Genomic DNA, 26,977 nt, shown 5'->3' on the forward strand with positions numbered 1-26,977 from the left:
ATAACGACCCCAAACACACCTCCAAGACGACCACTGCCTTGCTAAAGAATCTGAGGGTAAAGGTGATGGACTGGCCAAGCATGTCTCCAGATCTAAACCCTATTGAGCATATGTGGGACGTCCTCAAACGGAAGATGGAAGAGTGCAAGGTCTCTAACATCCTTCAGCTCCGTGATGTCGTCATGTAGGAGTGGAAGAGGACTCCAGTGGCAACCTGTGAAGCTCTGGTGAACTCCATGCCCAAGAGGGTTAAGGCAGTGCTGGAAAATGATGGTGGCCACACAAAATATTGACAGTTTGGGCCCAATTTGGACATTTTCACTTAGGGGTGTACTCACTTTTGTGGCCAGCGGTTTAGACATTAATGGCTGTGTGTTGAGTTATTTTGAGGGGACAGCAAATTTACACTGTTATACAAGCTGTACACTCACTACTTTACATTGTAGCAAAGTGTCATTTCTTCAGTGTTGTCACATGAAAAGATACACTCAAATATTTACAAAAATGTGAGGTGTGTACTCACTTTTGAGATATACTGTGTATATATATATATATATATATATTTTTTTTAAATTGTTTAACCAATTTTGATCTGTTCTATGTTAATTGCTGACCAAAATAAAGATTCTTAAATTAAATCCAAGTCTTCAGTTTCTGTTTACAACACAATGGTATATGTGCCAAACGTATCAAAACATCAATCAATCAAAGCAATAATTTCAAAACAGTCCATAGGCTGGAGAAACTAGCGATCCTGAGAGGCTGCTTTGCTCCAAATTACTGCACATATTTGCTGCCATGCCATATTACACCACTAGAGGCTGCTGTTGCCTAAGAGTAGGCAGTGCGTTTCAGTTGCATGAGTTTACGCATCAACCACACTTGGCCCATGTAGCTAAACTATTGTTTTTCTCCTGTACAACTAACACCCACAAAGACACATTAGGATAGGACTCCACAGTTGTTTGAAATACATAATGCTTACAAAAGTCGTATTGTGTAAGTATTAATATGACAGCTCCTCACTAAACACTCTCCCTCTCTTTCTCTCCGATACAGAGACAAATGAAACACAACAGGCCATGGGTTAAGCAAACATACATTTTCTACAGTCAATGACACCAAATATGCTTGTCATCTCAGTCAACACTCCCCTTGTCACCTTGTCCCCTTACAGTACACATATCCCATCTCTACATCCCTCTCCCCCTCATTTCCCTCTACAAGAGCCGGTGGGGTGGGGGTGACTAAACAGGAATTAGCACTGCTTGTCACTGAATACAGAGGGGGAGATCATGTAGCAGACTTTTATTTATAATTCACTTTTCCCCTTTCAATTTGTAAAGTTATATCACAGGCAACACACACACACAGACACACACTTGCAAATCAACAAATTCAGAGAGCGCAAACAAATGAAAATGCTTTCACAATGGTAAAACTATGTCTGCTACCATTGAGTGAAGACTGATATCCCCTAGGGCAGGCCAACTGACCTATGTACTGTAACTCTAGTGAAACCAAACCAGAAGCGTCACTCTCATCTCTCGCCCCTGTCCCCCTGTCCCTGTGTGACCTTGTGCCACATTCTAGCACCGGGCATTGCAAGAGCAGTAAACTAAACCAGCACCCCTCCCAACATGTCCCCTCATCATCCTAAATCTATTTTTTTTGTGTTGCCAGGATCGGAATCCATCAAAACTAAGTATGGGGAAAGTGTTCCAGGACTATCTGTGCCCATCCCCCCGCCCATCATTCCTAGTCTGTCTTCATTTTTCCAATGGGCTGTCAATCGATCTCTTGCTCTTTCTATTTGAAACCATCGCCTCTGTCTCCCACCGTCCTCTTCTTCACTGAAGGAGAGGTGGGGGCAGTCTGTTATTCCTCTCTGACTCCGCCTTCTTTTAACCCAACACACAAACACGCAGATGCAGACACACACCCATGAAAACTAGCACACACACACACACACACACACACACACACACACACACACACACACACACACACACACACACACACACACACACACACACACACACACACACACACACACACACACACACACACACACACACACACATCCATAATTGAGCCCACCCCCTCTTGCTCTCTCTGCCCTGTTTCCAGCTCCACGTGTGAGGAGTTGGTCTTGCTCTGCTCTGGGTGGTGGGGATCGGAAGTCCTTCCTCATTTTTAAGAAATTATTTAAATTTTAACTCACTGAAACTACAATTAATTTCCAAATAAGCAAAGAAACATGAATTGGAGCTGGGTGCTTATGGCAGTCCTTCTGTCTTGCGGGGGACTGTCATGGGGTGAACAGGGTTTGGACTTCCCTGAGTACGATGGGATGGACCGGGTCATCGAGCTGACTACCAAGAACTACAAGTCTGTGATGAAGACGCATGATGTGATGGTTCTGTACTACCATGAGCATCCCGGATCCGATGCCGTTGCCCAGAAACAGTTTGAAATCGAGGAACTGGCCCTGGAGGTGGGTCACGGGGCAAGGAGGACTTGGTCAGGGGACTAGGAGGTCTGGGTCAGGTGACAGGAGGCTGGGAGGACTGGGTCAGGGGACTGGGAGGACTGGGTCAGGGGGGTGGGAGGACTGGGTCATGGGTCTAGGAAATTAAGGGGTTCTTGGAGGACTTGGTCAGGGGGCTGGGAGGACTGGGTCAGGGGACTAGGAGGACTGGGTCAGGGGACTGTGAGGACTGGGTCAGGGGACAGGAGGCTGGGAGAACTGGGTCAGGGGACTAGGAGGACTGGGTCAGGGGACTGGGAGGACTGGGTCAGGGGACTGGGAGGACGGTCAGGGGACTGGGAGGACCAGTGGAGGCTGCTGAGGGGAAAACGGCTCATAATAATGGCTGGAACAGAGCGGCTAGAATGGCATCAAACCATGTGTTTGATGTATTTGATACCGTTCTACTGATTCCGCTCCAGCCATTACCACCAACCTGTCCTCCCCAATTAAATGACTGGGTCAGGGGACTGAGAGGATTGGGTCAGGCGACTGGAAGGACTCGGGCAACTGAGTGGGGGATGGTGAGGAGAGGGGATGGGTAACTGGGAGTTAGAAGTGGGACACACAGTGCCTGGGTAGGGATGCACCATCACTGCTATAATGAATCAACTGGATGAGGCATGATAGTGTGTATTAAGGGGCTACGTGGATACAGACAGTATTTACAGGTAACTAAGTGTTGTTGTTAAGGGTAAGGCAACTCAAATGTGGCCTTTGAAACATGCCACAACAGAGACAATGATTAAATTAAGATGTTCAAGGCAATATATAAGAAGCAAAAGCTGCAAGGGTCCCACTATTGCATGGATTGGATAGTTTACTGAATTTGAAAGGCATTTTAGTGAATGAATGTGGTCATCAGGGTAAAGGCAGACATGAGATAGTAACATAAATTAATAATCAGCTGATAAATTGCCAAATAAGCGCTAGTGCCTGGAGGGGACTGTAGGGGTACTGTGTTGACTCACCTGCTGTTCCAGAAATCTCTGGGTTGCTGGAAATATCCCTGGGGTGTATTGTTTTAAGACTGACTCGTGATTTTGTGGTCTTAGATGAAATGGGAGATGGCAGGGATGGGTCTGTCTTTAAGGAATGGCGTGGGGCAGGAATTAGTGCAGAGACATAAGAAATACTGACAACTGAGACAAAAACATTTGTCACGTGCCTGTGGCATGGAGGGGGTGTGAGACAGCATTCTTCACATGCAAAGTGCTGAGTCGTGAGGACACGGGATCCCATCACCAGTCCTGGCAAATGGTTGACAGTACAGATAGCAGGTGTTCGACCTGCTATCTGTACTGTCGACCATTTATGACTCAAACATGACATGGACAGAAGTAGCAGGACCCCAAGTCATCAGCTCGTTGACTGATCTGATTTTACAATCCATAAGGATAATATTTTCTAACTTTCTAACTTCTATCAGAAATGTCCTACATTTCTTGTATTGATTGTAATAGGGTGTGCGGAGTAAATCCATATGTGTGTGTAAATGGTCATATGTCCATGTTGATATGTGTGTGTCACCATGGGTGTGTTGTGTGTTTCTGTTTATGTAACCCTGTTCTTTGAAGTACGCCCCTCGCTACATCCATCACACACTCAACTGCCCTTTTTCTTCTCCCTGATTTCCAACTGGCCTTCCTACCAGCCAACATGCCATCCCAATAACCCCTCACGATAGGCTAAAGGTCAAAGGTTAAAGCTCCATCCTGTCACTCAAGACGTTCAGCTGCAGAACAGTCCCGTTCAGCCTGGTGAGAGGGTTACATCCATAGCATGATCATTTAGACGAGTCATCACCTCATTTCAACAGTGTCTGACAGAGTTACACCGTAGGTCTGCTTCAGACTACAGCTCCGTACATAGAAGAAAAATTCACCCATAGAAATAAAATGTGTACATTCTATTTCAATGGCTACACCACTCCATTGTAAATCTGTTACTTAGAGAACTCCACATAGGCCTACTGTCAACACAATTCCATACGTTCAGTGAGAGATGTGCAGCTCTTCCTCATTCATTCACAATATGGATGTCAAGAATGTGTACATTGTGTGATTTCAATCTTAAACCCCTGCACTCTCTCACCCTTGAAAGGGGATACCGGTTCTTGATCTCCAGTGAAATCAGTAGCCCTCTCAGGAGGCACAAAGGCTATCTCATTCAGCAGTGAAACCCATAGGTACCCCTGGATGGCCTGAAATTGAAGACAAATGGGTGTGAATGACTGGTGGTTTATAAAGAAATATAAATGCTCTTCAGATGGCCAATGAGCTAATCCTCTCAAATCCAGCTCTGCCAGGACTGGCCCAAATTCTTAGGACTACAATTGAACCACTTTGGACTACAACTTCCAGGATTCCCTGAAGAGAAACACAACACAGCTCTGAAAGCCTGAAGAGCTATTTTGGGACTGGTGCCTCTTAAGGAGTTGTATGGTTTTCGTTTACTCATTTAATCACCTGGAAAACGAATCACGAACAAACATACCAAAGTCTACTGTAGAATTTGGCCATGACCAGGTTCCCAGGTTGGAAACAAACGCTTCAGGAAACGAACATATCCACTTGCGTGTGTGCATGTGGGTGTATAGGAGTACATGTGTGCATGTATGTATGTATGTATGTAGGTCCGACATGTGTGCATGTATGTAGGTCCGTGTGTGTGCATGTATGTAGGTCCGTGTGTGTGCATGTATGTAGGTCTGACATGTGTGCATGTATGTAGGTCCGTGTGTGTGAGAGACATATGTCTACTCAGCAGGGTGTTTTGATTAATGATATATTAATCATCATCTGAGAATGCTTGCCTGCCCCCTCCTCTGTATGTTATGGGACATCGAGGCCTAGACCAGGAGGTTCAGGCCCCAGTACTGCGGTGTCGGCTGACTGGACTGGGATGACTGACAAACGGCTGCAGTACTGTACCTGTCAGCGGATCCTAGAGACTTGAGCGTCACCAGCACCTTGCCAAAATAGTCCTTGGCTGGTGTGGCTCTGGGTCTATATTTATCGAGTGCTGCTGTTGTGGATGTTTGTGTATCCTAAAGTGCTGTGTTGCTATTTGAAAGGTAGTAGTGCCATGACATTATGTGAAATTAATGTGCACTCTGCACTCTGTTTTGGTCTATTGGAGAGAGAGAGAGAGAGAGAGAGAGAGAGAGAGAGAGCGAGAGAGAGAGAGAGAGAGAGAGAGCGAGAGAGAGAGAGAGAGAGAGAGAGAGAGAGAGAGAGAGAGAGAGAGAGAGAGAGAGAGAGAGAGAGAGAGCGAGAGAGAGAAAGAGAGAGAGAAAGAGAGAGAGAGAGAGAGAGAGCGAGAGAGAGAGAGAGAGAGAGAGATGTTATGCAGCAAAAAAAAGCAAGCACATTGTGTGCCTATTCAATACCACCTTACACTCTTGCCTGCATCTAGCTGATCTAGGGTGTAATCATTAGTCCAAACAGTTGCAAACAAGAGTTTCTATTGAACAAGTTCAGGTATGTTTATCGGCAGTCTGTTCCGTTTGCTTCCATTTAAGATTAATTTTTACAGAATCGGTGAAAGGAATACACCCATGATCACCCCCAACCACAGCTCACTTTCATAACAGCCACATACAAACAGCATGATCTCTTTGCTCATTGTATAATTCCTTCTCGCAGCTATACGCTATTCTGTGACCAGGCAAAAAAAAACTTTCTAAGCCAAACCTTCATACCATAACCGCTACACACAGCTTACATCAGGGTTTCCCAAACTCAGTCCTCGGGACCCCAAGGGGTGCACGTTTTGGTTTTTACTCTAGCACTACACAGTTGATTCAAATAATCAACTAATCATCAAGCTTTGGTCATTTGAATCAGCTGTGCAGTGCTAGGGGAAAAAAAACAAACATGCAACCCTTGGGCTCCCAGGGACTGAGTTTGGGAAATGCTGGCCTACATCATTGTCACCATAGCTACTAAAACTAACGTGTTAGTAAACCCGATACAATCATGCAGTACAGTGTACAGCAAGCGATACAGGCTCCTGTGGGAATAGATTAATAAAACCAAAAGTTTACCTTGACTTGGAAGAGTTCCAGTGTTGGAAAGCCATAGCTAGTTAACATAGCATCCCTCTGTTTGAGCCGTGTGTCTCAGTAGGCTAACCTAGCTAGCTAGCTAACTATTTCACAGCAGTTTAGATGGTACAATGATTCTCTACACTATACTTGTTTTGTTACAAACTGAAATTAAGTGAACTATTAGAATTTTAGCAAGAAGGAAATGGCAGAGCGACTTCTACATAGTGCATCTTGAAGTGGAAAAATGTATACAACAAAATATAGCTAGCTCTCTCTCTATCTCTTGCGTCTCCTTCATTTTGAATATTTATTTATTCAAAACTGTTCAACTATTGTCACTCTCTATTTGAGTCACCTACTCATCCCATTTTATGCACTGCAGTGCTAGGTAGCTGTAGCTTATGCTTTCAGATTTGTTCTCTGATCATTTGATTGGGTGGACAACATGTCAGTTCATGCTGCAAGAACTCTGATATGTTGGAGGACGTCCTCTGGAAGTTGTCATAATTACTGTGTTAGTCTATGGAAGATGGTGAGAACCATGAGCCTCCTAGGTTTTGTATTGAAGTCAATGTACCCAGAGGAGGAAGGAAACTAGTTGTCCTCCAGCTACACCATGGAGCTACCCCAGAGAGTACTGTTGAGGCTACTGTAGACCTTAATTGCAAAACAGTGTGTTTAATCAATTATTTGGTGACATGCATACGGTTTTATCTAAAAATGTTAACTTTTTTTTTATGTTTCACTATTTTTATGAAATTCACTGAGGAGGATTGTCCTCCTCTTCTTCATCTGAGGAGCCTCCACTGCATTCAAATGATGCTAACTGATGTGGCTCATGGAATGGAATTCATTTTTTTGTAGTGTCAGTTGAGTTGATTCAACAAATCGCAGCACAGATTGATGGGTACACTTCCTGCTTTTTCTTCCAGCTTTGCTGCTATGCTGCTATTTGTATTGAAGTCAATGTACCCAGAGGAGGAAGGAAACTAGTTGTCCTCCAGCTACACCATGGAGCTACCCCAGAGAGTACTGTTGAGGCTACTGTAGACCTTAATTGCAAAACAGTGTGTTTAATCAATTATTTGGTGACATGCATACGGTTTTATCTAAAAATGTTAACTTTTTTTTATGTTTCACTATTTTTATGAAATTCACTGAGGAGGATGGTCCTCCTCTTCTTCATCTGAGGAGCCTCCACTGCATTCAAATGATGCTAACGGATGTGGCTCATGGAATGGAATTAATTTTTTTGTAGTGTCAGTTGAGTTGATTCAACAAATCGCAGCACAGATTGATGGGTACACTTCCTGCTTTTTCTTCCTGCTTTGCTGCTATGGGTACACTCTCAATGGCTAATCAAAAGAGAACCATCGCGCTCTCCCAGAAGCTTGGTAAAAAACCTGCAAATTAGGACAAACAAAAGGTGTAATGGGTCTGCACTCAAAAATATGTCTCATAAAACTTACTTCATTTTGAGAGAAAAAATTCACTACATCAGGGATAGCATACAGCCTTCTTCAGCCTTCTTCAGTGTGTAGGTAGAATTTATTTTGAATTCAAAACAGCATTTGTAGGGAACAACCGATGAGACTGTTATACAACACTGTCCATATCAGATTTTACATATCGTTTATGAGTCAGTCCCACATATTTATGAAAGGCTGGGCCTCATGTCCTTTGCAGTGGGCTATCTCATGAATTGATGCCAGTCCACCCATTATGCCATCATCGACTTGAATGGAGACACCCATTCTATTCATTCTATTTCTATGGTATAATCTAGGTCAGGCAATGAGATAGATGAGGATAGCATGTCATCTCATTTAGATGTACAGTATGTGCTCCTCCCTCCTCCCTTCCCTGATTTGTCACGAAGCGAACTCTCCCCTTGCACTCAGGCAACAAACCTGCCCGCTTCACAACTCATGCCCCCAAACAGCAACCTTATATAGCTGTAGTAGTCTGTTTGGCTAAAAGCCTTTAGCTGAGTTTAGCCCTCAATCTATTTAACAGGCCGATCTAGATCCTGACCCCCTTAGAACCTCTTCATATGAATACCACTCCCCCCATGACAAATATGGACACATAGCTCACTGGGCACAGATGTCAGTTCAGCGTGTAGTTTTGATTCATATTTGATTGAGTTGTCATCTAACATGAATTCAAAGTGAAAACACCAAAAAGTCAAACCATGTCATTGAATTTAGGTTGGGTGAAAAAAATACAAAAAGTCCCTAAATTCATGCAATTTTCCACGTTGATTCAACGTCATCAGATTGAAATTTTTGTTGAAATGACATGGAAACAAATTTGTTTAAACCAGTTTGTACACAGTGGGAAGTGTCTACGAGGAAAAACCTATTAATCTGACAAGTAAATAGTGGGGACTTTAGCTGAAAATCAGCTTTCCTGGGACAGCCTGCTATTATAATACAGTATAATAATTCACCTCTGACATTTGGGCCACTGTTTTACAGTTAATCACAAACAAACATTCCCTCAAAAGGTACATAATATCAAACTGCACACCAAGACATAAAGCAAGGGCCACTTTTGCTTGCATCCTGTGGTTTCTGGCTAGGATCTTTAGGCCTACCATCAGTGCCAGCTATCATCATTACCATGGTGTGGAACATGACAGCCTGGTTATGGGATTTTGCTGTGCAATAAAATTAACTGCACAGAAGCACTGATAACTTATCCTTCATGTCAGTCTGTGTGTCTCTGTGTATGTATGTTTGGGTGCCTGCACCTCCTTGATGAAGTGCTAGAAGAGATATGTGAAAGCAGGGTTGCACCTGTTGCTATCCAAGCACCCAGTTACCCCAACGCAGTCAGCAGAACTGTTATCCCACCCCCTCCATAAGCAGGCCACGGATGTGGCAACATCGTTGGTTGAGCCGGTTGTCAGTTATAAGGGTCAAGTTTCACACAGATTTAGAAAGTGCATGGACAGCGCTCTGAGTCCCAAGCTTTTATGGTGGAGGAACTGAATGAAAATGTGTGAAATAAAACAACAACATTTCTGTTTGCTTTAGTGCGTACACAGTGCACTGAGAATGACACCTGTCCCTCCAGCAAACCCACAAAGCTGAGGGTGAAGTGAATGCACATCAATTTCCTTACAGAATACTCATAAATAAACTTAAAAACAAACTCCCCAAAATTCCTTATAAATTCTTCGTACATTATACAGAAGATATTCCTGCTCAGGCATAAGGCTGCCACTGTGTTTTCAGTTATGTGAAAGTGTTTTTTTTTTCACAGCTTGCAGCTCAGGTACTTGATGACCTTGACGATGAGGATATTGGATTTGGCCTTGTTGATGAGAAGAAGGGCAGTGTTGTTGCTAAGAAACTAGGTAAATACGCACAGAAATAGACACTATTACAGATATTCAAGATTCACAGGATTATTTATAGTTCTGAGGCCAGTTATGGTGAAATTGTCACCATCTTCAAACATGATCCATTTGTCAAAGTGTCACAATCTAATCTAGACATCACCACTGACCAGGTATGTGCTCAGTGGAGTAAACTGCTTGACCGGTCTCAATGGATGCATCTCAATAGTCATACATGGATTCCTCTCCTTGTCTTGCCTCCTTCCTCTGCAACTATCAATGTAGATAATTTCCCCTGTGGAAAGCGCTGCAGAACACTATTTCCCATTTCTACTTGTTTATGTGCACGAGCTGCTGTGCGGGTCACACTTCGACAGGCTGCTGACTAAGATACCTCACTCTTACGATGACAGTTTTGCAGAGTACTGTTTTTCAAAAAGGTTATTTTGAAGGAAGGGGTCACTGAGACTTACACTCTCCCAGAATTAGGAAATATATTATAGGAGAAAGCAATATGCTGGACACCCATTGCCCACTGAGACATCACCTTTTTAATTATCTCACCTCAGTGATGATGAAGTAAAGGAAACAAGGAGAAGCCACTACACTTTTGAGATGCACATCTTGTGTCACTGTGCTCAGGCAACCTATGAGCAAGCCTGACCTCTAGTGGATTCCCGGGTATGACTGGATATGTAAGCCCCGAGTTGAAATTCTGTTGTCTCCTCAGGACTTGAGGAGGCCGACAGCATCTACATTTTCACCGAGAACGAGATCATTGAGTACGATGGGGAGCTTGCTGCAGACACAATTGTGGAGTTCATCTATGATGTATGTGAGAGTAATGTAATCTATTTATGCTCTCTTTTACCTGGCTGCAATTTGTAGGAAACAGACTATTTATCAACTACTAATATATTCTGTACTGTTTCACTCTCTTTTCCCCCACCATGATCTTCCTCTCTCCATCCATCCTTCTTTTACTCTGTTCAAGGTTCTTGAAGACCCAGTTGAGATCATTGAGAACGATTCGGAGGTTAAAGGTTTCCATAACATTGAGGAGGATATCAAACTGGTTGGCTACTTTAAGAGCGAAAAGTCTGAACGTAAGAATATATCATGTATTATTTATTTATTTTATTTTTATTTTATTTCACCTTTATTTAACCAGGTAGGCTAGTTGAGAACAAGTTCTCATTTACAACTGCGACCTGGCCAAGATAAAGCATAGCAGTGTGAACAGACAACAACACAGAGTTACACATGGAGTAAACAATTAACAAGTCAATAACACAGTAGAAAAAAAAAGGAAAAAAAAGAGTCTATATACATTCTGTGCAAAAGGCATGAGGAGGTAGGCGAATAATTACAATTTAGCAGATTAACACTGGAGTGATAAATGATCAGATGGTCATGTGCAGGTAGAGATACTGGTGTGAAAAAGAGCAGAAAAGTAAATAAATAAAAACAGTATGGGGATAAGGTAGGTAAATTGGGTGGGCTATTTACCGATGGACTATGTACAGCTGCAGTGATCGGTTAGCTGCTCAGATAGCAGATGTTTGAAGTTGGTGAGGGAGATAAAAGTCTCCAACTTCAGCGATTTTTGCAATTCGTTCCAGTCACAGGCAGCAGAGAACTGGAATGAAAGGCGGCCAAATGAGGTGTTGGCTTTAGGGATGATCAGTGAGATACACTTGCTGGAGCGCGTGCTACGGGTGGGTGTTGCCATCGTGACCAGTAAACTGAGATAAGGTGGAGCTTTACCTAGCATGGACTTGTAGATGACCTGGAGCCAGTGGGTCTGTATATTTAGCGAGGGCCAGCCGACTAGAGCATACAGGTCGCAGTGGTGGGTGGTATAAGGTGCTTTAGTAACAAAACGGATGGCACTGTGATAAACTGCATCCAGTTTGCTGAGTAGGGTATTGGAAGCTATTTTGTAGATGACATCACCGAAGTCGAGGATCGGTAGGATAGTCAGTTTTACTAGGGTAAGTTTGGAGGCGTGAGTGAAGGAGGCTTTGTTGCGGAATAGAAAGCCGACTCTAGATTTGATTTTAGATTGGATATGTTTGATATGAGTCTGGAAGGAGAGATTACAGTCTAGCCAGACACCTAGGTACTTATAGATATTCTAGGTCGGAACCATCCAGGGTGGTGATGCTAGTCGGGCGTGCGGGTGCAGGCAGCGAACGGTTGAAAAGCATGCATTTGGTTTTACTATCGTTTAAGAGCAGTTGGGGGCCACGGAAGGAGTGTTGTATGGCATTGAAGCTCGTTTGGAGGTTAGATAGCACAGTGTCCAAGGAAGGGCCAGAAGTATACAGAATGGTGTCGTCTGCATAGAGGTGGATCAGGGAATCGCCCGCAGCAAGAGCAACATCATTGATATATACAGAGAAAAGAGTCGGCCCGAGAATTGAACCCTGTGGCACCCCCATAGAGCCTGCCAGAGGACCGGACAACATGCCCTCCGATTTGACACACTGAACTCTGTCTGCAAAGTAGTTGGTGAACCAGGCAAGGCTGTCATTAGAAAACCGAGGCTACTGAGTCTGCCGATAAGAATATGGTGATTGACAGAGTCGAAAGCCTTGGCCAGGTCGATGAAGAAGGCTGCACAGTAATGTATTTTATCGATGGCGGTTATGATAGCGTGGCTGAGGTGCACCTGTGACCGGCTCGGAAACCAGATTGCACAAGTGGAGAAGGTACGGTGGGATTCGAGATGGTCAGTGATCTGTTTGTTGACTTGGCTTTCGAAGACCTTAGATTTGCAGGGAAGGATGGATATAGGTCTGTAACAGTTTGGGTCCAGGGTGTCTCCCCCTTTGAAGAGGGGGATGACTGCGGACTGCGGCAGCTTTCCAATCCTTGGGGATCTCAGACGATATGAAAGAGAGGTTGAACTGGCTGGTAATAGGGGTTGCGACAATGGCGGCGGATAGTTTCAGAAATAGAGGGTCCAGATTGTCAAGCCCAGCTGATTTGTACGGGTCCAGGTTTTGCAGCTCTTTCAGAACATCTGTTATCTGGATTTGGGTGAAGGAGAAGCTGGGGAGGCTTGGGCGAGTAGCTGCGGGGGGGGGGGGGGGGGGGGGGGGGGGGGGAGCTGTTGGAGTAGCCAGGAGGAAGGCATGGCCAGCCATTGAGAAATGCTTGTTGAAGTTTTCGATTATCATGGATTTATCAGTGGTGACCGTGTTACCTAGCCTCAGTGCAGTGGGCAGCTGGGAGGAGGTGCTCTTGTTCTCCATGGACTTTACAGTGTCCCAGAACTTTTTGGAGTTAGAGCTACAAGATGCAAATTTCTGCTTGAAGAAGCTGGCCTTTGCTTTCCTGACTGACTGCGTGTATTGGTTCCTGACTTCCCTGAACAGTTGCATATTCTGGGGACTATTCGATGCTATTGCAGTCCGCCACAGGATGTTTTTGTGCTGGTCGAGGCAGTCAGGTCTGGAGTGAACCAAGGGCTATATCTGTTCTTAGTTCTGCAATTTTTGAACGGAGCATGCTTATCTAAGATGGTGAGGAAGTTACTTTTAAAGAATGACCAGGCATCCTCAACTGACGGGATGAGGTCAATATCCTTCCAGGATACCCGGGCCAGGTCGATTAGAAAGGCCTGCTCGCAGAAGTGTTTTATGGAGCGTTTGACAGTGATGAAGGGTGGTCGTTTGACTGTGGACCCGTAGCGGATACAGGCAATGAGGCAGTGATTGCTGAGATCCTGGTTGAAGACAGCAGAGTTGTATTTGGAGGGCCAGTTGGTCAGGATAACGTCTATGAGGGTGCCCTTGTTTACAGATTTAGGGTTGTACCTGGTGGGTTCTTTGATGATTTGTGTGAGATTGAGGGCATATAGCTCAGATTGTAGGACTGTCGGGGTGTTAAGCATATCCCAGTTTATTTAAAACATTTTATTTCTGTGTTTTTATTGTATATTATAAGTTATGTGTACCTTTTATGGATAAAACAGTGTATTAACAGTGTATTTGTCAACAAAAAAATCTAGATTTTACTAAGGTCTCAACAGATGCCTATAACATTTCAGATTATTTGGCCTATGTGGACGCGGCTGAGGAGTTCCATCCACACATCAAGTTCTTCGCTACATTCACTCCCAAGGTGAAGAACCGTACCCACTAACAACTACATCCTCAAAATTACACTGGAGCTCTAATCTCCTTTAAAAGTATCCCATTGTTCCTTCAATTCAATCCTCTGTATTCCAGGTTGCCAAGGATCTGGGCCTGAAGGTGAATGAGGTGGACTTCTATGAACCCTTTATAGATGAACCCATAGTTATCCCCGGAAAGCCCTACACAGAGGAGGAGCTTGTCGAGTACATCGAGGATCACGACAGGTGAGATTCATGGCCACAGTGGCCAGAATGGCAATATACATAATGAGATGGGTCAGGTGTTCTTTCCTGGCTTTGTGATTTGACTTGTAAAACCCTATAACTAGGTGTAAAGGGAATTTTCAGGGGAACCAAAAGGAGGGCAGTCGTTGATAATATCAATCAAAATCAACAGTTGCAACTGGGAGACACCTCCAGAAAAAAATTATAATCGGGACTGTTGGAGACGGGCCCCTTTACATTCTAATCGAACAGTACTAAATGTTCTTTAAACATCAGCCCAAGAGGCTTGTACAAAGTCAAAACAAAATACAGTAACTTTTCTGCTACAGAATCACAGTGTTCATAATGTCATCAATACAATACTAATCAGTGTGTCCTTGTTCCTTGTACCTTGAGAAGCTCCGGCGTCAATCCCTATCAAACGATATGAGAACAATCCATAACAGTCAGTAACAAGTCTAGTGACCATCAACCCGTACACAAATGAGTGTTGCAAATAGGTCTCTGGAAGTCATGTGTATTACAGAAAGGGAAAACATATAAATATGCTAAGTATTGTGTTAATTACTCTTAACTGGCTATTCCCATTAAAGTAAGACACAAAGTTTAAAAAGTGTAACCTTGCTCAATGAACAATAAATAAATATCTGACGTCCTATTTCTTTATAGACCAACCCTGAGGAAGATGGAGCCTGATAACATGTATGAGATCTGGGTAAGCTATACCAACTATTACCATAAAAATCACCCTACAAAACAAAATGGATGATGTCTTCTTAGTAAGCATGCCTCCCCAATTTTTTATTAAGTATACTGAACAAAAATGTAAACGCAACATGCTGAACAAAAATATAAATGCAACATGCTGAACAAAAATATAAACGCAACATGGAACAATTTCAAAGATTTTACTGAGTTACAGTTCATATAAGGAAATCAGTCAATTGAAATAAATTCATTAGGCCCTAATCTATGTATTTCACATGACTGGATAGGGGTGCAGCCATGGGGCGGCCTCGGATGGCATAGGGAGCCAGGCTCAAACAATCACAATATGTTTTTCCCCACAAAAGAGCTTTATTACAGACAAGCCAGATGTGGAGCTCCTGGGCTGACGTGGTTACACGTGGTCTGCAGTTTTGAAGCCGGTTGGACGAAGTGCCAAATTCTCTAAAACGACGTTGGAGGCAGTGTATGGTAGATAAATTAACATTACATTCTCTGGCAACAGCTCTGGTGGATATTCCTGCAGTCAGCATGGCAATTGCATGCTCCCTCAAAACTTGAGACATCTGTGGCATTGTTTTGTGTGACAAAACTGCACATTCTAAAGTGACCTTTTATTGTCCCCAGCACAAGGTGCACCTGTGTAATGATCCTGCTGTTTAATCAGCTTCATGATATGCCACATCTGTCAAGTGGATGGATTATCTTGGCAAAGGAGAAATTATCACTAATAGGGATGTAGACAAATTTGTGCACAACATTTGAGAGAAATACGCTTTTTGTGCGTATGAAACATTTCTGGGATTTTTTTTCAGCTCATGAAACATGGGACCAACATTTTACATGTTGTGCTTATATTTTTGATCAGTGTATTTATGTGGCCTAAATGTGCAAACAAGGATGGAAATAGACTTGTAGGTAGTCTATATTCCTCATCCCAGTTTTCTTACCTGGTGTTAGTACGTTTAAGGAGTCTGTCTTTTCTTAGGAGGATGACATCGATGGTGAGCACATCATTGCATTCGCAGAAGAGGATGATCCAGGTACAGAACCAAAGGGGAGGCTAACGAGTCAATAGGGCTGGGTGGGGGAGGAGGGAACCATTGTCAGCAAGAGGGGTTTCATAAGGCTTTATGTACATTTGACACTTGACCTTTGACTTCCAAGATGGTTTTGAGTTCCTGGAAATCCTAAAGGAAGTAGCAGAGGAGCACAATGATAATCCCAACCTCAGCATTGTCTGGATTGATCCAGATGACTTCCCGCTGGTAAAATCATGGTCACTTATCAATACAATATAATCCATCTATCCAATTTCCCACATGAAATATCGGGGATAGTGATATGAGATTCTGATTGCTGTTGATTTCTTCCTGGAATATTATCCATCCTCTTTAGCTTGTCCCATACTGGGAGAAGACCTTTGGAATTGACCTGGGCTCTCCCCAGATTGGTGTTGTGGATGTTGAAGATGTGAGTAATGTTTCTGTCATGTATGAGGAGTCATGAGGTTCTACACATAGAAATAGAATGAATAGAACAGGCTTGGAACCTCTAACGCTGGCAGTTTAACTGGTAAACTCATGCGTACACTCTGAATGTATTTTTTTGTAATGTCAATGTGTTGTTCAGTAGATTCAACAAATTACAGCACAGATTGATGGGTACATTTCCTGCTTTGCTGCTATGGGTACACTCGCAATGGCCGGCAGTGCACCCATTATGCTTTCACTGACTTGAATGGGGACGCCCGTTCTATTAATTATGTTTCTATGGTTCCACTAGCATTAAAAAAATTCAATAGTCTATCTTTGGCACTGAATTGCTTTTTGTCTCTCTATAGGCTGACAGTGTATGGATGGAGATCGACAATGATGACGACCTACCAAGCGCAGATGAGCTTGAGGAATGGATTGAAGATGTTCTTTCAGATGAAATTGATCCAGATGACGATGATGATGATGACGACGATGATGATGAAGACGACGACGACGATGATGATGATGATGATGATGATGATGATGATGATGATGATGATGATGAGTAAATTGTTGATCTCATCATTTCACTGGCCTATGTCTAAATCTGGCCAATATAATAGAATTGTCCAATCACATCATCCCCTTCCTCAACTTGTCCTCTGTTGTAACACTTCATTAAGTTAAATATGTCCGCTCATATGGACATCCTCATGTTTTCAACATCCTTGCTCAGAGCATCTTGTCAAAATATTGTTTAATTTTTTTCACTTTGCTTTGAATCCATAAAAGACAGTACTTTCTCAGAGCCCCATTTTTTTATTCACACCACACCTGTAACTTTGCCATCCATACAATATGAAAAGGATACAAAAAATAAATTGTGAAAAGAATACTTTCAAAATACAACTATTGGATATTCATTAGCACTAAATCTTAAAACACCTGATGCTTCTGATTTTTATATTTCAAACAAATAGAGGGGCTACTTTGTGGATGCATTTTAAGTCGTAGTCCATCTGTAAACTTGTCGTCTGAATGTATTTTATTTTGGTTTTATTTTCTCCAGATTAAATGTTCACCCCTCTCCTAACTTGTCAAATCCAAGGGTGCAAGCAGGCTTTTCCTACATACAGGTCATGGGTCATACCAACCTACTCTGTTGAATTATTGTAACTTTAGTTGGTAAGCTTTTTTTCTTCTTGTGCACTGAAATGTGCTGTAAATCACATGGATGTTTTCTACTGACAAAGAAATATAACAACAGTATTCATTTTTTTTTAAACAAGAAAACTTAAACATACTGTAAAGGCTTAAAATAAATGACAGCTTGGAAAAAGATTTGAAAACGACTTGTGATCTGGATTATTGTGTGTGTGTGGACATGTTTAACTATTCTTGTGGGGACCAGAAGTCCCCACAAGAATAGTAAACAAACATACATTTGACCAACTGGGGACATTTTGTTAGTTCCCACAAGGTCAAATGCTATTTCTAGGGTTTAAGGTTAAGGTTAGAATTAGTGTTAGGAGCCAGGGTTCATTTTAGAGTTAGGTTTATGGGTTAAGGTTATGCTAGGGTAAGAGTATGGGTTAGATTTAGGAGTTAGGGAAAATAGAATTTAGTTAGTTGTACAATACTGTGTGTGTGTACCATAAAACTCAGATAAGATAATAACAACAATTATCTCTCACTGTTAGCATTATTTTATTTTCCGTCATTTACATAATGAGATATTACCATATTACGCACCACGCTTTCCCCGGAAATAGAATGTATTTGGCACAAGACGCTAAGCGTACGTGTAGTCGTCACTAGTTAGCACAGCCACCAAATACTAAAACCCGCCCATTTCTACAATTTATCTTCTTAAAATGTGATTTTAAACCTAACCTTAACCACACTGCTAACCTTATGCCTAACCTTAAATGAAAAGTTAATTTATTTTTACGATATACTTTGTGGCTGTGGTAACTTGTGGAAACGTACTTTTTTTTCATTCAACGTCAGAGACACGCCCCCGGTTTCTCAGACCATGTGGTTGATGATAAACACAGTTTAATATCTCGCCATGTTAAGCTTTTTGGTTTTAACATTTGTTCGATTTTAGTTAGATTTCTTACCGCGCGCTCACTATTAGCTGTCACCATGTCTGTTTCCGACGATGTGAATTTTGAAACCCAGATTGCGTCTGTTTTGGATTCACTTGCAAAGGTGGCGGTGGTGGAAATAACGAAACTGTTCGAGAGTCGCTTCCTTGCTTCGGGAACCACTATTCTCATTGAAGGGCGGAGTGAACAAAATGAAACCTTGCAAACAGTGGACGCTGTAAAAAAGTCTGGCAAAAAATGTCTTCGCAGTATCGGAGTTCAAGTGGATGAGGAAACAACAACGTCCTTAGAGCTACATGAAAGTATGTTAGCTAACGTTAGTAGTACTTCATTACACTGGTAAATCCATGGTAACGGATTTACGCAGAAATTCTATGTTTTCCAGATTAACATGTATACCAAACAAAAAACATTGATTTCAAAGTTTAGAAAACCATACAACTCAATGCACAAATACTAATTTTAAGAATTTCCACTGGCAATTTTACAAAAACACATTTACAGGAAGAAGTTGGGTAACAGAATGAAAACACACATTTTACCATAATTCTGTTACCAGACTGCATCTGCACAGTTGATGTATTTACTGTGTAAATTGTTCAAAGTAGCCATTGTGCATAGAGTTGTATGGTTTGAAGTCAATGGTTTTTGTTTGGCATACATTTTTAAAATTAAAACATCGGGTCTCATTGTCCTGTAGCAAACATTGTTGCTCTGCAGAGAGTGCAGTGAAACGTTGTTCACAATCTCAACAAAACAATTATTCTGGATACTTTGAAGCAAGTATACAATCGTGTTCTTTCCAAATTTGAGTAAATACACACGGTTTAGTATGCCTTATGACTCTTATCATCTTTCTCTCTGAATGTGACTGTTGAAATCCTTAATAAAATAAACAATTGTATGACTTTTTATGACTTATGTCAACAAACAACATTTTGGAGGCAAAAAATAACAAAGAAGTACACAATTACTGATTTGTTTAATCTCTTTATTTTTATTATTGTCAGTACTGATCTGCACCATGCTGTCTAACAAATTGAATGTTTGTGTGCTTTGCTTTCTACCCCTCCCCTTTCCCATGCATTCTCCAGACCCAAAACAGTGCTTGTCCTTGGAGGGAGGCAGTGGTTCTTTGAATGGGAGCAATGAGGAGGAGGGTCCTGCACATCGTATCCCCCTGCTGAAGGCTAATCAGCCTGCTGAACTCAAGTGCTCTGTTCTAGAAGAGAAGGTCAGTGAGTTGTTTGGGTTAAAGGGATACATTGTGATTTTGGCAATGAAGTCCTTTATCTACTTCCTACGAGTCAGATGAACTCGTATAATTTAAGTCTTTATGTGCATTTTGAAGGAAGTTGCTAACTAGCATGCTAGCTGTTACCATAGACTTCCAGTCATTGTGCTAATGCTGATTAGCATTGGCTCACAAAACTACCTCAAACCTCCTTCATGCTGGATGTAGAGACATAAAAATAGTATCCACGAGTTCATCTGACTGTGGGTAAGTAGATAAAGGGCTTCATTGTGAACCATAAGATGTGTTTGTTGTTTGTTACTAGGACGAATGCCCTTTTGACTTGTAGGCTTCAAGCTAATTTGATTAGCTGACACCTGTATTACAGAACCTAAGTAGTTGTCTTTTTGGCTTGTCATCTGTCATCAGGTTGTGGAGATGGTGGAAGGGATTAGTCTGGAAACAAAATCTTCAACAACCACTGAGACAGAAGAAGACCAAGTGATCTATTCTGGTAAAAATCACATTTATTCTAGGAGGTATTAGTGAAGCTATAGACACTGAAATATATTTGCTATAAACCCTTTGTATATAAAGGGTTGAGGGTACTATTTAACAACTATTTTATTTTCTGTCCTCCAGCCACTGTGGATCCAATCCACCTTTATGTTCCTGTTCAAAGCTCCCCAACTAAGCAGAAACCCCAGCCCCTCAAGACAGAAACTGAGAATGGAATCAACATAGAATGTGAGACTAAAGTAATCTGCCAAATGGTCCCAAAGGCAGAGGAGGACATAACACGACAGCCTACATGTAAAGAAAAGCCTACCCAGATGGAGCCCCAGCAGGCCAGTTACAGCACCGCCAAAGGAACGGTCTACAGCCCATCCTCCTCAGATGGGGCTTTGGTTCCTGTACAGGCTAAGAGTAAGTTGAAATTTATGGGTGTAACAAACGCTCCCTCTGCTCTAATGAAGAAAAAGGTGGATGTCAAGCTGGACCAGAAAAAGAAGGTGGATTTCAAGCTGGACCAGACAAAGAAGAAGAAGGTGAACTTCAAGCTGGACCAGACAAAGAAGAAGAAGGTGAACTTCAAGCTGGACCAGACAAAGAAGAAGAAGGTGGACTTCAAGCTGGACCAGACAAATAAGAAGAAGGTGGACTTCAAGCTGGACCAGACAAAGAAGAAGAAGGTGGACTTCAAGCTGGACCAGACAAAGAAGAAGAAGGTGGACTTCAAGCTGGACCAGACAAAGAAGAAGGTGGACTTCAAGCTGGACCAGACCTCCTTGGAGCAGAAGTTGACGAGGCCTTGCTCTGTCCAGCTGGTGAACCTGCTTTTGGTGCCCGGAAGAAATAACTCTGGAGGGAAGAAGGCTAATGGTAGCAAATGTCATGACAACAAGAGGTTCCCCATGCCAAAGGACCTCAAGACCCACCAAGGCCTCCACACGGGCCGACGCCTCTGCTGCTTCACTCAGTGTGGGAACGGTGTCTGGCGGCTGCAAGGGGTCCTCTCCTCAAGCCGCGCCCATGGCTGCAAGATCTGTGGGAAGCGCTTCAAGCGCAGGAAGATCCTGAGGAGGCATGAACGCTTCCACACCGGTGAGAAGCCCTACTCCTGCTCCCAGTGCTCCAAAACGTTCGCCCTGCGGAAAAGCCTCCGCAGGCACGAACGGTTCCATACAGGGCAGAGACCTCACAGCTGCCCCCAGTGTGGGAAGAGCTTTCGTCTCAGGGACAATCTGAAGGCTCATCTGCGCTTTCACACTGGTGAGAGACCTTTCACCTGCTCCTTCTGCTCCAAGAGCTTCAGAATCTTCCGGAATCTTGAGAAACACAGCATTGATCACTTGGGAGCGACAGCGAAATAGCACATTTTCCGGCTAAAGACAACTGTTCTAAAAGCATGAGCAGCCTTTTGTAGGCCACCTTACAAAACTGTCCTACCTCTAACTGAAACTACTGAATGTCCATTCCTCATTATAACCAACCATGTTGGTTATTTTTGATAAGGTGCTATGATGGTAAATTGCAATCAGGTTTGGATTGTCCAGAATGATCATCAGAGTGTAAGCTTCAGTGGACACTGATGTTGTTGACAGCCATAATGTTCTAATACGGTAAGGGCCTGTTTTCCAGACACAGATTATGCTTAATTTTAAACCAAAAAGTTATTTCAATGGAGTTTTTCTATTGCGCATGCTGGACTAGGCTTAAAGAGACTCTTCGGGATTTTGGCAATGAATGATGATTTTGGCGAAACTACACTACATGACCAAAAGTATGTGGACACCTGCTCGTTGATATCGGAATGAGATGGTCAAACTTTACAGTTGGCACTATGCATTGGGGCAGGTAGCGTTCTCCTGGCATCCGCCAAACCCACATTCGTCTGTCGGACTGCCAGATGGTGAAGCTTGATTCATCACTACAGAGAACGCGGTTCCACAGCTCCAGAGTCCAATGGTGGCGAGCTTTACACCACTCCAGCCAACGCTTGGCATTGCGCATGGTGATCTTAGGCTTGTGTGCGGCTGCTCGGCCATGGAAACCCATTTCGTGAAGCTCCCGACTAACAGTTATTGTGCTGACGTTGCTTCCAGATGCAGTTTGGAACTCTGTAGTGAGTGTTGCAACTGAGAACAGGTGATTTTTACGTGCTTCGGCGGTCCCATTCTGTGAGCTTGTGTGGCCTACCACTTCGCGGCTGAGCCGTTGTTGCTCCTAGATGTTTCCTTCATAATATAAGAACATATAGTTGACCGGGGCAGCTCTAGTACGGCAGAAATTTGACAAGTTGACTTGCTGGAAAGGTGGCATCCTATGATGGTACCATGTTGAAAGTCACTGAGCTCTTCAGTAAGGCCATTCTACTGCCAATGTTTGTCTATTGAGATTGCATGGCGGTGTTCTTGATTTTATACACGTGTGGCTGAAATAGCCAAATCCACTGATTTGAAGGGATGTCCACATCATTTTGTATACACAGTTGAAGTCAGAAGTTGACACTTAGGTTGGAGTCATTAAAACTAGTTTGTCAACCACTCCACAAATTTATTATTAACAAACTATAGTCAGTTAGGATATATACTTTGTGCATGACAAGTAATTTTTCCAACAATTGTTTTCAGACAGATTATTTCACTTATAATTCACTGTATCACAATTCCAGTGGGTCAGAAATGTACATATACTAAGTTGACTGCATTTAAAAAAATTCCAGAAAATGTCATGACTTTAGACGTTTCTGATAGGCTAATTGACATAATTTGAGTCAATTAGAGGTGTACATGTGAATGTATTTCAAGGCCTACCTTCAAACTCTGTGCCTCTTTACTTGACATCATGGGAAAATCAAAAGAAATAAGCCAAGACCTCAGGAAAAAATTGTAGACCTCCACAAGTCTGGTTCATCCTTGGGAGCAACTTCTAGACGCCTGAAGGTACCACGTTCATCTGTACAAACGATAGTACTCAAGTATAAACACCATGGATCCACGCAGCCGTCATACCGCTCAGGAAGGAGATGAACGTACTTTGGTGCGAAAGTGCAAATCAATCCCAGAACAACAGCAAAGGACCTTGTGAAGATGCTGGAGGAAACGGGTACAAAAGTATCTATATCCACAGTAAAACGAGTCCTATATCGAACATAAAAAGGCCGCTCAGCAAGGAAGAAGCCACTGCTCCTAAATCGCCATAAAAAAGCCAGACTACGGTTTGCAACTTCACATGGGGACAAAGATCGTACTTTTTGGAGACATGTCCTCTGGTCTGATGAAACAAAAATAGAACTGTTTGGCCATAATGACTATCATTATGTTTGGAGGAAAAAGGGGGTGCCTGCAAGCCGAAGAACGCCATCCCAACCGTGAAGCACAGGGGGTGGCAGCAACATGTTGTGGGGGTGCTTTGCTGCAAGAGGGACGTGTGCACTTCACAGAATAAATGGCATCGTGAGGAAGGAAAATTATGTGGATATATTGAAGCAACATCTCAAGACATCAGTCAGGAAGTTAAAGCTTGGTTGCAAATGGGTCTTCCAAATGGACAATGAACCCAAGCAAACTTCCAAAGTTGTAGCAAAATGGCTTAAGGACAACAAAGTCAAGGTATTGGAGTGGCCATCACAAAGCCTTGACCTCAATCCTATAGAAAAATTGTGCGATCAAGGAAGCCAACAATCCTGACTCGGTTACACCAGCTCTGTCAGGAGGAATGGGCCAAAATTTGTAGGAAGCTTGTGGAAGGCTACCTGAAACGTTTGACAGAAGTTAAACAATTTAAAAGCAATGCTACCAAATACTAATTGAGTGTATGTAAACTTCTGACCCACTGGGAATGTGATGAAACAAATCAAATCTGAAAGAAATAGTTCTCTACTATTATCCTGACATTTCACATTCTTAAAATGAAGTGTTGATCCTAACTGACCTAAGACTTTTACTAGGATTTAATGTCAGGAGTTGTGATAAACTGAGTTTAAATGTATTTGGCTATGGTGTATGTAAACTTCTGACTTCAACTGTATATGCAGAGACGTAAAAATGGTATCCATCAGTTCATCTAACTCTGGGGAAGTAGATGAGACTTCAATGCCAAAATGATTCCTTTAATCTGGGTCTGGAAAACTGTCTCTAGGTCTTTACACTGTATTTCGTTGGACAAAACACAAGGGATCTGGGCTGAGATTAGTTTGAGTATTTTCAGACCACGATCTGTGTTCATGATACATATCATCACTTTGTTGTAAATACCAACAGATTGTTCCTTTGTATCTTTGTTTATAAATTGTTTTAGAGATGGGTGTGAAGTTTGATACTTTTATCTCTAACTCTTACTAAACCATTATGCCAAATACTTTAGTAATGCAGCAACTTTCTCTCATTCTTTTTTATCTGTACTGCTGTGTTTGTCAGGTAAACATCCTCCTTACTTTTTCCTTTATAGAAGTAGGGAAGTTTCTCTAAAAACACATGACTTAGTTCAAAAAGGGAAGTATGATGTTTCCTTTTAATGTGTAGTGAGAAGTTATTTCGTATGTATTATGCAATTATAGCTGATGTCTCTGGTTTATTTTCTGAAGATATAAGAAATATATTACTTCATAGCTTTCTTTGTCAACTAATTGTATTCAATTCTAACCCAAAATACTGTAATCTGTGATCCAATTAAAAAAAAAAATGTTTTACTGGAAAATAGTTTTTGTAATCTGCGTGAAAATACTAATCAAAGGTCTGTGTTTTATTATATGGATTTTGGTAAGTACTGTAGTAATCTTGTGGGAATTCCTGATTGTTACACAATCACAGCCACAAGTTGGCCCCTTTTCTGGCAATAAAAGACATCACCTGTATTTTTGGTTTGACTAATGACTTTTAAACATTCACACAACCAGACACTTCTGATGTGTCAGTCTCTGTTCCCTTTGTTCCAAAAGTTCATGTATGTTACAGTAGCATATTCTATTTTATAGCATATTAAAAAATTCCAGCCGCAAAGATGTCATAACTGGTCCTTGCTATCCGGTTTCCTTGGGACATCCCTACCCCGTTGAAGTTTAAAATAGTAAGGGTTAAAATTCCACCCAAAAACGATCTTTAGGTATTTGTTTCATTAGTTCATTGTTGATATAGTCCCAATGTTTTGTATGTCAGCGATAAGTTTTCAAGATGTATTACTTTCGAAATACAGAAATACAGCCAGTGTCATGCATTTTGCAACATATGAGTGAGCTTTGCTTTCAGTTTTGAATGCTTGAATTGCACACCGAGAGAGGGAGAATCTCAATTTCACACTCCTTGCGTCCTCTCTCCCCGCCTCTTCAAAACTCATTGGATGAGAAAGGCAGAGGTCTCTCCACTCGGACCTTCTCCAATTGGTTTTTAGAAGGAGGCAAGGACAGAGGATGTGAGGAGTATCCAACTGAGACTCTCCCAGAGAAATACACACAGGCAAGGACTCACGGACGACCTTATAGGGAGGTTATTTTGTTTGATTTAGTTGCACAGACCTTCCCAGCACTCATTACCTACTGTGTTAACATGCCATTCACTTCAGCATGTGGCTACCATTGAAACAGGCAACTTTGAACTCCACCCACAGCAGACTGCAGAGAGACTTCCTTTCCTTAAACCCTCTGGGATTACACTCCACATTTCTGCCTTCTGCTCCAATCGTCTTTGAACAACAGGAAGGGAGCAAGATGGACAATAAATGTACCATTCCTCCCTCAAGGAGAACCCAGCTGGAGGTGATGCTGATATGCCCAGTGTGCCAGGACATAAGGACTGGCGCCAGCTGCCCTGTGGGCACAGCTACTGTATGGTGTGTCTGGAGGGCGTGATAGACTTCGCCTCGGATATGCCCTTCCACTGCTCATACTGCGGGGCCATCATTGGGGTCCAGGAATGCTATGCTACCACTGGCTAACATCACAGAGGGCTAAAGAGAAAACCTGAAGGTGCTCCTCTCTTTGTTCACTGTTCTGGTTTATTACTTTTGCCAATACTTCTGTCTTGTGTCTTGATATATCTGTCACTGGATTGATTTGGTTGCCTTGGTATGACTGTGTCATGACTATCCATTTGATTAAAGATGCACTATGTAGAAATCGCTCCGCCATTTCCTGGTTGCTAAAATTGTAATAGTTTGCCAAATTTCAGTTTGTGTGACAAAATAAGCAAGTAAAGTGTAGACAATCATTGTACCATCTAAACTGCTGTGAAATATATTTTCCATAACCAAAAATATTGTATTGTCAGCTCGTTGATGTACATAAACCGAAAGTAAAAGACGCAAAAACGAAGCTTCAGAACGGGAATCATAGAAATAGTGCACATACAGTACCTTCGGAAAGTATTAAAACCCCTTTCAGACCACATTTTGTTAGGTTACAGCCTTATCCTAAAATTGATAACATTGCTTTCCCCCCCACTCATCAATCTACACACAATACCCCATAATGACAAAGCAAAAACAGTATTTTAGAAAATGCTGCTAATTTATATTTAAAAAATTACCATACACTGATAGTACATTTACATAAGTATTCAGACCCTTTACTCAGTACTTTGTTGAAGCACCTTTGTCAGCGATTACAGCCTCAAGTCACCTGTATTTGGGGAGT

At 42.3% G+C, this 26,977-nt stretch overlaps 2 protein-coding genes across 4 annotated transcripts; both read left to right on the forward strand.

The window, feature by feature from the left end:
• The first annotated feature begins 1,938 nt into the window (after window positions 1-1,938).
• LOC139387237 (calsequestrin-1-like) lies at window positions 1,939-17,849 on the forward strand. The gene is made up of 11 exons (XM_071133340.1): window positions 1,939-2,497; window positions 9,852-9,945; window positions 10,658-10,758; window positions 10,922-11,033; window positions 13,985-14,058; window positions 14,166-14,296; window positions 14,966-15,011; window positions 16,011-16,065; window positions 16,190-16,290; window positions 16,421-16,495; window positions 16,866-17,849. Exons 1-11 carry the CDS (start codon window positions 2,261-2,263, stop codon window positions 17,067-17,069), a joined length of 1,230 nt encoding a protein of 409 aa, XP_070989441.1. The 5' UTR covers window positions 1,939-2,260; the 3' UTR covers window positions 17,070-17,849.
• Window positions 17,850-18,491: 642 nt separating this feature from the next.
• On the forward strand, window positions 18,492-25,203 carry LOC139386525 (uncharacterized). Of its 3 annotated transcripts, none has more exons than XM_071132130.1 (5): window positions 18,492-18,913; window positions 19,706-19,845; window positions 20,275-20,359; window positions 20,488-20,966; window positions 21,003-25,047. In XM_071132130.1, the coding sequence occupies exons 1-5, from the start codon at window positions 18,649-18,651 to the stop codon at window positions 21,717-21,719; spliced, it is 1,686 nt and encodes a 561-aa protein (XP_070988231.1). In that variant the 5' UTR covers window positions 18,492-18,648; the 3' UTR covers window positions 21,720-25,047. The 3 variants fall into 3 exon arrangements, with proteins under 3 accessions (XP_070988231.1, XP_070988230.1, XP_070988232.1); XM_071132131.1 differs by having other exon boundaries at window positions 18,537-18,913; window positions 21,039-25,047; XM_071132129.1 differs by having other exon boundaries at window positions 18,529-18,913; window positions 20,488-25,203.
• The last annotated feature ends 1,774 nt before the right edge of the window (window positions 25,204-26,977 follow it).

Source organism: Oncorhynchus clarkii, chromosome 28 (genome assembly GCF_045791955.1).
Source record: "Oncorhynchus clarkii lewisi isolate Uvic-CL-2024 chromosome 28, UVic_Ocla_1.0, whole genome shotgun sequence".
NCBI lineage: Eukaryota > Metazoa > Chordata > Actinopteri > Salmoniformes > Salmonidae > Oncorhynchus > Oncorhynchus clarkii.

Coding starts and splice junctions, on each gene's coding strand:
- LOC139387237 (XM_071133340.1), top strand. CDS start 2,261: ATGAATTGGAGCTGGGTGCTTATGGCAGTCCTTCTGTCTTGCGGGGGA. Junction 10,759..10,921: donor TTGTGGAGTTCATCTATGAT/GTATGTGAGAGT, acceptor ACTCTGTTCAAG/GTTCTTGAAGACCCAGTTGA. Junction 16,291..16,420: donor ATCCAGATGACTTCCCGCTG/GTAAAATCATGG, acceptor CATCCTCTTTAG/CTTGTCCCATACTGGGAGAA.
- LOC139386525 (XM_071132129.1), top strand. CDS start 18,649: ATGTCTGTTTCCGACGATGTGAATTTTGAAACCCAGATTGCGTCTGTT. Junction 18,914..19,705: donor GTCCTTAGAGCTACATGAAA/GTATGTTAGCTA, acceptor TGCATTCTCCAG/ACCCAAAACAGTGCTTGTCC. Junction 20,360..20,487: donor AGACCAAGTGATCTATTCTG/GTAAAAATCACA, acceptor TCTGTCCTCCAG/CCACTGTGGATCCAATCCAC.